Source organism: Rhopalosiphum maidis, chromosome 3, assembly GCF_003676215.2.
Source record: "Rhopalosiphum maidis isolate BTI-1 chromosome 3, ASM367621v3, whole genome shotgun sequence".
Taxonomy (NCBI): domain Eukaryota; kingdom Metazoa; phylum Arthropoda; class Insecta; order Hemiptera; family Aphididae; genus Rhopalosiphum; species Rhopalosiphum maidis.
Genome location: NC_040879.1, coordinates 12,318,472 through 12,334,182, shown reverse-complemented (window position 1 = coordinate 12,334,182; position 15,711 = coordinate 12,318,472). Strand labels below are relative to the sequence as shown.

Sequence of the window (15,711 nt, the reverse complement as noted above, 5' to 3'; positions counted from 1 at the left end):
TTTGGGAGGGAAGATAATAGTATAGTATTATAGTAGTGTATACTATATTATATTGAATTGTATCGAAAAAGCGTTAAACTAGGTATCATATAAATTTAATGAAATATAGACATTTTATGAAAATGTTCTTGTAACACTTTCATGAAATATTTATTTTTTTGTGAATAATATAAAATAAAAATATCTACATAATTCTAATTTAAACTTCTTCAAAGTCATATTATTATTCAAGTAGTTAAGTACTCATTTCAAAATACTATTTTATAATATTTAATATAATAATATGTATGTATTTTTATTGTATAATAAATACATAAATATATAAATTGTATATTGTTTATTGTATAATCATTATAATATAATATATTATACATTATACCATATTTATATCAATAGGTATATTGTATTTTAGTATAAATTATATTTTGGCCATAAATACATTTTTATAGCGTCCAATATAATTGAAGTTGGATTACACAAATTTGAGTTAAAATATAATTTTTTTTTGTACATTTCAGTTGGTGCGACTTGGTATAAAAATAATAATAAATAGTTAAAACGTAAGTATTAATAATAGTTTGTTTTATATTTACTATTAATTACTATTACTACATTTGTGAATGTGATTATAAGATTAATAATAGTTATAATAATTATAATATTGATAAAATTGTTAGTATATATATTTTTTTTTTTTTTTGCTAATTTTAATTCGATCTAATGTTGACAATAATATCATGGTCTCTGATAAAAAAATAAAATAAAATAAACGTGTATACATAAATGGCTAAACCATAATGATTTTAAATATAAAGAGAGTGTAAACTATACGAGGTCAAAATAGGTTTCACAAGTGCATGCTACATAAAATTTAACAAGATACAATGTTGTCACTACTCGTTCGCAGGATGATTTATAGATGAAGTAGGTACTAATTAAACAGTACCTACTATGTGCGTATGGCGAGACAGTTGCGTATCGTAATTGAACGCAAAGTATCGTTGAAGTTCTTAGTAAGTGAAGTCAAACTGTATAGGTGTACCTATATTTGTTATACAATTAAAAATATTTTAAAACAAGAACAATTGTTGTATTATGATTGAGCTACCGTCAACGGTTCATGCATTAAAAATATAAACTATGTTTCATTATTTGTTGTATAATTTTGGGATATTCTTGTTTAAAATACCAACCTCCTCCTAAGCCTAATGTGGTAACTAGTAAAGGATCACTATGTATTCCTTTGCCATAATTTGTACTAATTGCTATGGAAACAATGTACGTAGTATAAGGCTTAAGATTCGTTAATAAAGTAAAACCTCCTTCTTTTTGTGCCGCTTCTCTGCTCATTGTTTTGGACAGCATAGATCCTAAAATATAAGATAGATTCATAATAATTATGAATTATAATAATTGGGTATACAAAATTCATACTAAATAAAACAACTTAATAGGTATGTCCCTAAATACCTAATACATAAAGAAAAATCACATACTATTATATATCACAACTGTTATATCATTATTACGTGTTTACACTTATTATGAATACTAATATCTTACATTGGTCGAAATTTTACAATAAAGTTTGGTTTCGATTGTAAAATGAACACGCATTAAAATATTGCATTCATTATCGCACTCAAATTTCGGTATTGGTGTTTGTATTTCTTCTTTCGTTCGTATGAACGTTTTATATACGAAACACGAGTATTTCGCCGAAAGTAACTTCAATTTTAAGAACATAGGTAATATCCAATTTTAACTTCAAGTAAATTTCAATGTCAACCCCAAATCAACCTCAATAAATACTATTATGTGGTTTTCATTTGATTAAATTTAAGTATATTATATAAACGTTAATGGATTTGTTTTGAACAATTCTGCTAAAACTGTAATGCCAATCTTACGCCCGTATTTCGTTTTTTTGTAATAGCTACAAGCTTACAAACATACTGCAGGTATTTCATTTTTTATTTACATTTGAATAATATACAATAATAAGCTATTTATTCTGTTATTATTTATAGGTTGGTTAAGTAACTCTACTTTTTATATTTCGTATAACCCGACTTCACCTTATAAAATGCTTGGTGTTTTAATTTTTTTTTTTTTTAATTTTATTTTACTGGATAAATGACCTCATTGGTGTATTCCTATTTCCGTATTTTAACTGTCTTATAGCGTCATCATAATATTGTGTGTACAAAATTATTTTTGTGAAAATTTACTCTACAATATCTTTCCAATGATACATTATAATATATTATATAATATAAATATTTACTAAATATCATTCAGATAAAAATTAAATTAAATTATTACATATATATACCTACTCATAGTTTCTATTGATTATTTAATTATTACTAATTACAATCAATTTTATTCGTGGTGTAGTTATATGTATTGATGTGTCAAAACTCATGAATATTGGATAAAGTAATTATAATTTTACGTTTTAAACATTTAAATCTGTAATCTCACTTAAGAAATTACTTGTACGAGTACATACGTGCACATTGTATACAATCATTAAAATAGATCATCTATGTAGGTACTAAGACAATAAGCACAATAAGTTAATTAATTTAATATTTCCCATCCAATCTTTTCAGTGAAAGAAAATTAAATTATTTTAATCTAATTATTATATTGTTATACTTACATTAAATAATTAATACGAATTCTTACCATTGCAAATGTTACTGGTTATGGAAACAACGGCACAATAAAATATTTGATATTCGCCAACCAAACCGATTCTGTCTGTGCAGTCAATATTCCACTTCAAACCAATAAACGTCGAGCCGACTACATTAACCCAAACGTTCTCCACTTTTCTAGCAGCTACACAACCATAAACGAATAGATAGGTACGAAATGAATATCGATAAACTATAAAATTTATTATAAACTGCAAAAACAATAAATCTTCTTACTTATATTATTTTGTATTGTGCACGATTCCCACACCATTCCACTACTATTAAAATTGTTTTGAGGATTGGATTCATTACTCAATAAACGTCGGCTGTTAGCACTTATTGCAAATTGGTAGTGATTTTTAGCATTATAATTCAATATAGTGACATTGTAACGAAATTCTGAACCAGGGACGTGCGTCCAGTTCACGTAACCCTGTAAAATAAATAATTTGCAATGGTGATGTATTTCAGGTGTGCAATTCATAAACATAATGATTATTTTAGATAAATTTATGGAAGAAATAGTAATTATACGCCAGGAATCGTGATACATCTTTCATTATTATAATCAGTACATATTTATTGGAAATATCTGTATTAGTTTAAAATCCAATTTTCGTTACAACAAATATACTAATTGTATTTGGAAAATTATTCTATTATTAATTTACGTACATTACACTGGTAAGGAAGACCTTTAACATTTTCACACCAGAATATTGTATAATAATTCAGTTCATCGGAAGTGGACGATTTCGTAGTGCCATTGCTTTTCCAGGATAGTTCAAAAACACCTTGTTGATCAAATACCATTTTTGTTAGAAATATTGGTTTTTCAAGTACTATTAAAAATCAAAAGATTAAAATACACGTAACGACAAACTGTATATTTCTCTAATTCTTACTCTCTGATTCACTGGGTACGTAGATTGTTGAATATTCTGTCGACAAACCTTCGTTGTTGGATGAATAAACTGTAAAGTTGTAACCAACCGAAGTATTAAGTCCTTGAAACTTGGCATAATTTTCATATATTTCATTGCTATAGTGAATTCTATAGTTTTAAATAAAATAATAGTATGGATTTAAAAGTTATAATAATAATAAAAAAAAACTATCAATGGCACTTACGTGGTTTTATTTTGTGTTGTGTTTGAAGTATAATAAGCTCGGTACTGAAAAGAGTCACCACATTTCTCACTATCATCAATTTTTTGCCAATAAATGAACACGTCTCTTTTTGTTTGGTCGATTCTTGATGTAATACACTCAAAGCTTCCAATATCAGTTCTTGGAGGTCTTCTTGGTACTATGGACCATAATATATGATGAAATAGCCAATTGTAATAATTGCATACAAAATAATACCTAACTTATATTTTTATACTATATTAATGTTGTATTGATTTAGTTTATAAAATACATCTTACGGACGCAATTGAGCAACCGAATATCAGTGTTTATAAAATAAAGTCAATAAAATAGATTACTTAAGTATTAGCTTACTTGAAGGTTTTGTTTTCAGTGTTATACTGCCAGGAGGAGACCACTTATCCTCTCCTCGGGCAAGCGAAGAACGTACGTATATGCGAAAATCGTAATGTGTAAACGGATATTTTAGATCAGTGACATTAAAATAATAAAAATCATTATCACGTTCTTGGCAATTCATGTCATACAAAAATGTATTTGTTTTATTGGACAATATTGGTGCACTACACGTATCGCTTATGTTAATAGACTGGAAAAAAAATTTAAAAAAAAAAATGTAATATAATGTAATGCAATGTAGATGTGTCTGATTGATCATCTGATCGATGCCTGAACTTACTTGCCAGTATTCAGGATTGGAATCCCATTGTGACTTATACTCGATCTTATGAATTAATTCCCGTGGAAAGTCTGTCATTGTTCCTACTGACCATCTTAACATAACACTGGACTCTGTTTTATCGATTACAGTGATATTTATAGGACTCGCAGGAATAACTAAATATGAAAAAAGAAAGACTAAATAAAATTCTATAATACTTTTTCTGATAAAGTAAAATATTATTTTTTATATTTTTTAGTATACTGTTGGCATAATGATGAAAGTTGATGAACGTAGATACATTTCCTAAAGCATTTTGGCCGTTTAATCTGAAATCGTAAAACTCGTAAGGTTGTCTATACATGGGTGTAGTTTTAAAATCCCAATAACATGTGTTCTCTCTGATATCTGAATCTGTTGGACAGTTTATGAAGATTCTATAAATAAATAAAAAGATACATTTGATAAATAAAAAATATTGTTATTAATATTTGTAATACATTACCTGCCTCCAGCACGTCCGGGTAATCGGAATAATAATTTATAAGTGGTTCTAATTGGGTTCTCTGATGTATTCCAATTGCACTTCAAATTGACCCAATTGTTAGAGATACATGTAAAATTTCTTATGATTTCAGGCTTATCTAAGCAAATATTATTTTAAATGGCTTTACATTTTTTTATAATTTAAGTCTCGCATAGAAAATGGCTATTGTATATTGTGGTAATGTTAGTTGATTATTTCCTCAAACTCATTTAGTGTGAGAGGTTAGGTTCAACAGTTAATATTTAAAATTAATCATTTTAAGTAAAAAAAAAAAATGTATTACTTGTTGTAACTTATAAATGTATAATGAAATAATTCATTCTTTATACCTAAGTTGTTTGAATAATCTACACGTATGTATTTATGATAAACATAATATTTATCATACTTTAACTAGATAAGATACTTATTATTGTTTTTTATCCTTATAAAATAAGACTATATGTAAGGAAAACATATCTTCGAAAAAATAATTTAGGAATATAGAACACATTGTTCAAGTAAACGATATAAAAGTCGTTAAGTTATTGAAGTTTTTGTTACAATTATTATTTAACGCACAATTAAAATAAAATAGGTTCGAAGTTTGTGGTTAACTTACGTCCAACATAGACCGTATTCAAACACACCCCAAGTTGTGACCCTGGTTGATGAGATCCATTCGTGTTCAAGCTTGTAGGTGCAGGTTGTACGGGGGGAAACGTGGATGGACCACTAGATAACGTAGTAGACGAGTGATCGCCGTCGGAATCAACATAACTGTCGTTTTGTCGCCTTTCATAATCAAGTAATAGTGTGCAATAATAGGTATTTCGACCAACTGGGGGGTTTGGGATGCGCAGCTGAGCCGCTGTGGCGTTAACGATCGTCACGTATTGTTTGGGTACGATTTCAGCATTCTTATAAAACATGATCCTGTGGCTTGGAAATTTGGTTTTATTACTACTGTCCGTTCGGTCACGAAACAAGTTTTGCACTATTATGGTATCGGATTGCAAGATGCATGTGATTTCCAAGGGAACGCCGCTGCCGTATTCTAGTACGATATCACCGCTTGGGACCGTACCTATAATTTTTACAACAATATACACAAGATTATTATTTTATACATATCACAAGGCTTCATTATGGTTACATATAAATATAAAATAATACAATAATTTGTTAATACTCTGGCAAACGTTTTAAGTTGATGAATAAATAAAAAGAAAAAAATGTTTCAATTGAAAATCATACAAAAATCATACAATAATATTAAAATATAATATGTAAAATATAAATTTATGATTAGATAGTTTTATCTATGGCAATAAACATAATTTTTATTTTTAAAATCTACTAGAAGTCTAGAACTACTAGAATTGAATAATAATAAATTACGTTTTCAGACACTAAGGATGACATATAATACCTTAGCGAATTAGTAATTATGTTATAATATAACTTATTTTGAATTCCAATAAATATCGACTAAAGAAATTGGATAGCATATTACTGATAGAATTTCCATAAGCGCTTAAAGATGTATAACAAATTAATAAAAATTTAAAGAGATTGCAGTTTCTTACCTCCGATTGATTTTATACCGGGGCCACACGTCACAGAAGAATATGTTAAATCGACTAGCCATGTTAACGTAGCGCATAGCATTGAAAGTGACGACAAACTGCGTCGGTTTATTTTTGTAGAAAATTGTCGAACCATGATTATATCAGCAACCACCATTCACAGTCGATTACTTTAAGTATTTATCGATAACTGTCAATAAACCTGTTATATGTGACAATAAAAAAATATTGAAAATCATAAATAAATTAATGTAAAATGTGTAATGTGAATATACCACAAACGTTTTTAATTTGTGACACATAAGGACAAACATAAAAAATAAGCAAATTATACTTCATTTCTAAAGAAAATCACTTATCGGGTAAGATTAATGTAAAAATCAAAAGACAACTATTATTTCTTACTTTCTTAATATACGCGTTTTCAGGAAACCCAATACCGACTGTTTCTATTTTTGTGTAATACACGTGGAATAAAAAAATTTAAACGTGTTTTTTTATCAAATTTACCAATTGATTTAATGAAGAAATAATAAATCTGAATACAAATTTGAATTTATTATTCCGTTTTCCCCTTATTGATCATTTACAACTTTTTGAAATTTATTTTATAAAAAAATCGTCTTTTTCGACGGTATTTTTTATGCCAATATTCAATAGAATATTTGAATCTATATACTTTTTAGTAGTATTTTTGTTTCTTGTTCTGATTATAATTACTGCGGGTAGAAAATATTATACTAATAATGTCATATCGTTGTCATCAACGTAAAAGTACTTAATATTATTATTATATCGGTGTGATGTGTTCACAGATATTTTTCGTAAAACCGTTTATGTTGCAAAATTATAAGGTACCTATTGTTATTTAAATTTCTCCTTTGAAAAAGAGAAGAGTGCCTACCAAAATGAACTATTTTAATACACGATAGGTACTTGGTACTTTACGTCTTCAAAAGAAGAATAAATGACGTTTTTTATGTACTGTTCAATATTAGACCGAATCATTAATGAAATGAATATTAGATTCAATAAAGAACCACAAGATATGATTTAGTATTGGAAATGTTTAAGTCTTGGTAAGTATAATCAGAAATTAATTCTCAATCGTATCCTAAATTACGTTTAGCTTAAAATGTTTATTCTAAATGTTGATATGTTAAAAACAGAAATGAACTTTCAAAAACAAACATCTAATATACCAAAAGGCACAAAAATCAAATGCAGGCATTTGGTAAACCAACTTAACGAATTCAATTTTAGAAAGAAAACTACATTTTATAATATCGTCAAAGCAATTGAAAACGTTTATGGTTAAACCGAAAGGTAAGTGAAAACGAGCTGTTCGTGTGAACAAATATTTCGGTATTGTGAAAATCTGCAAGTTACGCAGTACCTATTCAGTAGAGCCAGTAGGTAGATACCATAATATAAAACAGTATCACTTGAATGATCTTGATCTGCTTATTTAAAGTATTATAGTTGAGTAAAAAATTACATAATATAATATAAAGTACGTATATTAATGAAGTAATTTTTACAAAAACATTGACTCCGTTGACTGCGAATAAAAGGATGGAGTTTTAAATACAAGTTATACACAAATAAACATTTTTTTTTTTTAAAAACCTGTAATATTGTTTCCGTAATTTTAAATAATAAATCGTTGATTATACACTAGCATTAAAATAAATAATAATATATTATTAACTTAAAATTAATTTTTTTTTTTAACTCAACTAGATTGAATTTATGTGATTCATTAAGTCGATCAGCAGCAGCCTCAGGAAATTATTTTTTATTTAGTGATGGTACAATATAAATAGGTTGTCATTAAATTAATATTTTATATTAAATGTGATATCCTTCCACCTCTCGATTCTCTTTATACGGGTATCTACATCATCCATCCTTATTATTGAATTATGCCATAAATGAGGGGAATAAAACTGAATACAATAATAATTTTAAGTACATGTATACCTTTTGTTAACCAATATCATACTCAGAATTATATTTAAACATCTGAATTGGTCATATTAAAGCGTTTGATATTAATTTTATTAAATCAACTAGGTAATTGGAATTGAGATGAAAAATCATCATTTAGATAACATACACTTCTAAAAATATCATTATTTATTAGCTGTTATAATTAAATTGACTAGTATCGTTAAACAAGTTATACTCGAAATGCCGTTCAGTTTAAACATAATTATCTGATAATTTTAACTTTAATAATAATATTTTATGGAAAAAAAACTTTTGGTTCTAAATCTACCTATAACAAACCTACAACTAACTACGAATAGTTTATATAAGGTTTAATTACTGGAGTAAACTAAATTAATTTTCCTAGCTATCCATATTAAATTATACGTAGTATAGAACATTTTTCATCAACAAACAACATAGTTTTATTGTTAATTATTCAAAACTACTTATTAAATTATTTTAGATAAGTTCTTTGCATGTAACATCAAGTAGATAAAGAATGCTTGTAGGTAACATAATTATTTACAGTAAATGGAACACTTTTTTATTTTTGAAGGAATTAGAATCTTAAGCTTATTGCTCAGGTTAAAAATTAAGGATACATGTTATGATGTTGTTTAAACGGATTGTTTAATATGATTATTAACATTATAAACAAAAGGACGGCGTTCGTGATAAAGGGTACAAGTCATTTTTTTGTCATTTTGACATTATGCATCAATTTTGTAAGAAATTTCACGCCGGATCTAATGGTGGCACTAAGAAGAGTCCATATGTTTTAAATATCATGTAAATTGCATGTATGATAAAGCATAAGTCATGATGTGAAAAAAAAGTTTGTGAAAAAGGGTATAAGTCAATTTTATTGTAGATTTTGTGTGTGTTATTGGTTTTTTTTGTATAGACATAATTTTTTGTTTTTAATAAAATTATTTAATTAATAGTAATTGTTATAATATTGATGCAAGATACTAGCAAGATGACTTCTAAAAGAACCGCAAAACTTTTAAATATGGCCCAAAGTAACTTAAGAGTTTGAATTCAATGATATAAATATTAGTATTAAATAATATTATTTAAAATGATCTATCCAAAAGTAAACTTAAATATTAATAATATTTACTATCTATACATTTAACTGAACATTAATAAAGTCGTCTATTTTATGAATTTCAATATTGCTTTATAAAACATAGGTAAAATATTTGGTATCTATTTACTTATTTTTTTTTGCGAAACTTTAATTTATGAAAAACATCTAAAAAATATGATTTTAAACACAAATAATTAGAAATAGGACTAAAAATATAAAATACACAATAATACGCATTATACAATTTTATATCTTGTAACTATTAAGAAATACATATACCATAGAAAACGAATAGGGTCCCAAGATCCCTTTTTCATATGAATTAGGTACGTCCCGATAATATTGAACAACTACACTAATTGCGTCCGATGTAAAAAAATTATTTTCCTTCCCATTTAATATCAACTTTAGACTGACAATATCAATATTAAAAATATTATGCTGCTAAAGATAGGTTAAAAATATTGTTTTTCGTCGTTTCGTAATCATCTACATCAAACATATTGTCATTAAATTAATTAAAATAATATAAAATATATGAATAGCAGGTTAGGTTATTGTCTTATTATATTAAAGTGTTATTATAATATTATTTATAGATTGGTAAAAATTTGAATGATACAGTTTAGATATAATCAAAACGTGTTATTTTGTCTACGTTATTGATATTATTTTTTATACATTATTTTGAATTCATGGACGCAAATAATCAGGACACAATTAGTATGTCAATGATATATTAAAAATAACCAAAATTTACTACATCCCAAATACCTAAACTGTAATTCAATAGATAATATAAGATTAAATGTATTAACTACTCTATCTAACCACTGTGGCAAATAATAAATTAGATATTTTAAACGAACATCGGTTAAGGGCATGTTATGGCAGTCAACAATTATTAACATGAACAAATGTATAACGAAACAATTTTTATACTTTAAGTTTTAAATTGATAATTAATTAATAATTAGCTATTCATTTTTGATCTGTATCTCACTCGATATAATTTAATTTATGATTATAATCGTGAAAAAAAATCATTTAAGAAATTTAGAATTTATTAGCGTTCAAGCGAATATTTTATACAATAATACAACGTACGCATCTTCTTCAATTGCGCTAACTGATTCGTCGTATTTAATGTTGACACAATAAATTACAATTGATTTATGTTTTATAAATTCACACTATTGTCAGCGTACAGCTAACAAGTAGGTAAGTGTTAGTCGATAAATTTGGGTGAATCGAAGTTTGAGAATAAATGGGCAAATTGACCAAGTCCTTAACGTTTATATAGGTTAAATTCAAAGCCCAGGGCGTTATATTTAACGGACACGCTCAACATAATAATATACAATATACGTAATAAAAATGATTTATACTACTACTGAAATAATTGAAATACATAAATTATGTGGATGATACTCACCTGATAGTTGTGCGCTAATCCTCGGGCGAAGGAAGGAGTCGTTGCTAAAGGCTAGAACATACTAAACTATGAATTATTAGCGTTTAAACGAATGACATAGAGACCCATCGTATTTAATATAAAAATTGTCTCTGGTGGTGGCACAATATAAAATGGTCTTAATTTAATTAAATATACTATGTCTATCCCCCCGACTCCCACCATCTTAGTTGGATATTAATTTATTTTTTATGACAACAATATTTTGGTACGACGTATATATGCGAAAACTGAACACGTCAGCAATATCAATAGACCTATAAGTGCTACAATACAGACATAATAATATAGTTGTAAGCCTATGGGTGTCTAAAATATTGCCAGACGTGAAAATTGCGCATGTCCATTTTGTTTTTCTATAGCTAAACAGTGTAACGATGAATATTGTATATCGTTGCGGCTGGATGAGTGAATGACAACATTATTACGTAGATAGGCACTATAATACTAAACTGTCTATCTCGATCGGCACCCATTTATGGTATTATCCTACGATGTAAAAATCGCTATTATACTTATAAAAATTAATATGAACAATTTGAAAAAATTAACTTATTTAAAAATAGCAGGATCTATTCGAGTGACTAACTAGGTAAAATCGATGTATTATATCAGATCGATCAAATCATTCCAAATTGTTAACCTAACCGATCACTAAAGTCGAAAAGTTCTTAGTAATGCTAGAAATAAGTTATTTTGTTGTTTATCAACAACACTTCTAACCGAAGATAGATAGATAGATAGGTAGACGAACAACCTCGTCGTTATAATGCTATGGTGTCGTAGATTATGCTTCTATAACTATTGGTTGCATCATTCAATTTCATTTGAAAATATTAAAATATTTTTTTAATTAATTATAAGTTTGCAAGACCTGATGCGATGGGATGAATGAAACTCCAACGTTAATACAAAAACAGTATAGTCTTATACAGTGACACATAAACAAACCTTTTTTTTTTGGGGGGGGGGTGGGTCATAAAAGTGAAATAATTTTGTCGTCGGCATTCATCAAAACTCGAGGATGGCTTAATGACAAGAAAAATTGGATACTGAAGAACAGTCGATAAAATAAATATTACTAATAATAGTCACAGAAATCCAAAATGGTGAACGTCGGACGGTCTCAAAAATTAGTAGTAAATAGTTTTTTCTACGAATACATTAATTGCCTGTATTTCGACTTTCTATCGATCGATCCAACTCATCATATCCCACATACGATTATTCATACACGAGGTAGGTGTGAGTGCTGTATGGAATTTTCATAATGAACAAATTATTATACATATTATTAAATATTGACTTGTTTAAAATTTGAAGTCTTTACATTATTATTTTTAGAGTGGAGGAGGGTCAATCTCCACCCCATAAATACGCCACTGATTTTATATATTTATAAATAAAGTAGCGATATTTTAATATTCTAGTTTTATACTAAAAAATAATTTTAATTGACATTTTGACTTGTTACATTATTGACAGTAAAATATGTCAATCATATTGGTTACCAAGTGCAAGTGAAATTGTGTATGAAATAGTGCCCGTTGATTGACCGCGGAGCGGGGGATCTGAATTTTGATATATTGTGTTCGTGGCCACGACCGACATCGTACATACAAACAAAAAAAAAACAGGTTCGTTGATACATAATTAAATATATTATCACGATATGTAACTTGTTTTATTGTGGCGCCGGGTTGTACTACTGTTTATCAATTTTTCATTCAAATATTTTATATAGGTCCGCAATAGTAGTAAAAATGTAATTTACAAGCAGTATAAATTATCTTATACTTTTCTTCCCATCGTCACTATGGGACACAAAAACTGAACGGCCGACTCTCTACCACGTCCATCTACGGAACAAGCGGGGACCCCCGTCCGTTTTACGCGCAACACACCGTCGACGACAAAGGCCCTCTGATTCGGGTATAGCACGATTGAGAACGGTCCTTGTCGACCGTACATTTTTTAATGACTCTCTGAAGAACGTTTATACCTGCTAACTTTTTATAGTTAACTTTTATGCAACATTGCCGCATTGGTTGAAAATACAAAATTGTATAACTGATATTAAATTTTAATATGTACCATATTAAAAAATTAACATATAATACAGATTTTCTTTTTCGTTTAAAAAAAAATTTACAGTTATAAAAACGTCTGTCCCATTGGTAGTTCTTAAAACTTATTTTTTATTGAAATATTTTAATTTCATTAACCCGTATTTGCGGTGTCTTATACAAATGTTTATTTATATAATTATTTAATAATATAAGTTCGGTTCCGCGTTAGGTTAGGTTAATTTTAAAATGCTCCATTATAAACACTAGGTATATAACGCTGTTACTGCTATCCACAAAACATCTGAATTTGGCTTATCCAAAAAATACGACTATAGGCAATATTGACACCTATTTACAGTAGAATACTAGAATATCTAATACGTAAACCGCGAAATCGCATTTATCATCTTTATACTTTATTGCTAAAAATTAAAATAAACGACAACATCGATCGAAAAATTGTTCTCAATCTTTATTCGTTTGTATATAAGGTACAAAATATTATTTCTTTGATTTGTTGACAATTGGTCTCGATTGTATTGTAACACCGCCTGATGCGCACCATCATACGAAAATATCTGTCCTATTGTCCTATTGTTACGGCCAACGACGAACACACGGACGCGTCACCCCCGACGGCCGACACACCGTTTTTACTACAACAATTTGTTCGATATTCGTTATTTGTTACAACCAACGTCTTGATTATTTCTTAGCCTTATATAGTTCTTTTAAAACCAGGAGAAATAAATAAAACATATTATAAATTTATAACCTTTTCCCCTTGAAATGTAGTCCTTATATTTTATTATTTATGTATATATTACAATTTAATAAAATGTTCACTTCCATTTCATTTTCTTACTAAATTATAAAGAATATTACATCATAAGTTAAATAATCTTTATGTTTGTATGTTTATCAGCATTAATTAAGAATACGAAATTAAAAATATGGACCACCGTTTAAAAAGTCAGATTAGCTCTAAAGAAATCAGTTTATGTTATAATATTTGAAAATGTAGTATTAAAGTATTTCAAACAATATAAAATCATATATCCCCGTCAAAAATATAATCATTAAAAATGTCAAGTTAAAAAATACTTGACATTAAAAATCATTCTATATAAAAGTAGTAATATCTGTACATTGTTACTAAATCTATTCTATAATGTTTAGTCTCACTTCACTCCTATTTCAACGGACAACAATGCTTTTTATTTCATTTCTTTTTTTTTTGCTTAATAGTTGGTCAGTAGTATCTGAATTGGCTTCTTGTGCGTTTTCAATAACTGGTACAGATACCTAAGTATGATTTTCGTACTTCGCTATCAACATATTTTTTAAAGAGGCATAAACAGACATTACCGCAATATAGATATTTGTACTTCGATAGACAAACTATTTCGGGAAGGAGTCTAAATATTTTTTTTTCTAAGTTTTATCTTTTCCATCAACCATTACTCGTTAGGTTTCTAGTAAATTTTATGAAACAATAAAAATAAAAAAGTACTATTATTACTTATTAAAATAGAACTTGAGTGAGGCGTTTGACTTGGCCAAAATATATATATTACTACTTTAATAGGTTGACGTTTTTTGTTAAGCGTTCTTTAACTAGTCCTTTTTTAACAATTAGGTTTTTATGATAATAAGTACATTACATATTTTGTTGGATTTGCCATTATGAACATTTTATAGATGTTTGAACATTTAATTCAACATTGATATAATACAAAAAAAATATCCTAGATGACGTTTAAAATTAATTTCCTGTCCCTGTTTTCGTGATACAATGAGTAATTCACAATAATATAATAACTGTGGTAGGTAACGGACACAATAAATTAGTTACTGTGGGTGCAGTATAAATCTCACTATTATCTTCTGATTACTGTAATTAATTTTTTAAACGAAAATTATGGTTAAAAACACAGTAGTCTTGCTCTCATGGGTGTCCTTATTGACTGTATAAAATACAAATATGTTATGATATAGACAGACAAACAGTCCCACAATTACTAGTAACATATTAATATTCATATTAGAATATATTTTATTATATATATTTAACTTAATATTTAGATGAACATAATTTGAAAGCTAAATTTATTTTCTATGTCCCAAAGAGTTTTATCTAGAAAAACATATAATATAAATTCACATCTTCCTGAATACAAGATGAATACACTGAGATTAAGTTTTAAATTTAAACTATATAATAAGATCAAACATATATTGGTACATAAATTAATTATATGTACCAATATTAAAACATAAATTATTGATTACTATTATATGAGTATGAATAAAATATAAATTAAGCAATAATTTCCAATTATTGTGAAATACAAAAAATGTATAACTCTCTATTTATTATGATTCGTGCATATTTATACATATTATTTATATGCGTTAATCTATAATAATAATGAAGTTGATAG

The 15,711-nt window shown here is 27.3% G+C and overlaps 2 protein-coding genes across 3 annotated transcripts in view; both read right to left on the bottom strand.

Moving 5' to 3' along the window:
• Positions 1–733: 733 nt before the first annotated feature.
• Positions 734–11,226, bottom strand: LOC113560191 (cytokine receptor-like). 2 transcript variants are annotated; one of them, XM_026965952.1, is made up of 14 exons: positions 11,160–11,226; positions 6,637–6,838; positions 5,670–6,134; positions 5,027–5,165; positions 4,786–4,958; positions 4,540–4,697; positions 4,215–4,449; positions 3,840–4,017; positions 3,614–3,762; positions 3,384–3,550; positions 2,943–3,141; positions 2,695–2,850; positions 1,194–1,370; positions 734–1,042 (listed from the first exon to the last, which is right to left on the bottom strand). In XM_026965952.1, exons 2-14 carry the CDS (start codon positions 6,791–6,793, stop codon positions 1,011–1,013), a joined length of 2,385 nt encoding a protein of 794 aa, XP_026821753.1. In that variant the 5' UTR covers positions 6,794–6,838; positions 11,160–11,226; the 3' UTR covers positions 734–1,010. The 2 variants fall into 2 exon arrangements, with proteins under 2 accessions (XP_026821753.1, XP_026821752.1); XM_026965951.1 differs by having other exon boundaries at positions 734–1,370.
• A 1,517-nt stretch (positions 11,227–12,743) lies between these two features.
• The window catches only part of LOC113560192 (cytokine receptor-like), a 31,665-nt gene continuing 28,697 nt past the window's right edge, over positions 12,744–15,711 (bottom strand). The window contains exon 14 of the mRNA XM_026965953.1: positions 12,744–12,769. The gene's annotated coding sequence lies outside the window, so the exon portion shown is untranslated. The remainder of the gene's footprint in view (positions 12,770–15,711) is intronic.

Coding starts and splice junctions, on each gene's coding strand:
- LOC113560191 (XM_026965951.1), bottom strand. CDS start 6,793: ATGGTGGTTGCTGATATAATCATGGTTCGACAATTTTCTACAAAAATA. Junction 4,959..5,026: donor CCCGGACGTGCTGGAGGCAG/GTAATGTATTAC, acceptor ATTTATTTATAG/AATCTTCATAAACTGTCCAA. Junction 1,371..2,694: donor AACCAGTAACATTTGCAATG/GTAAGAATTCGT, acceptor CTTATATTTTAG/GATCTATGCTGTCCAAAACA.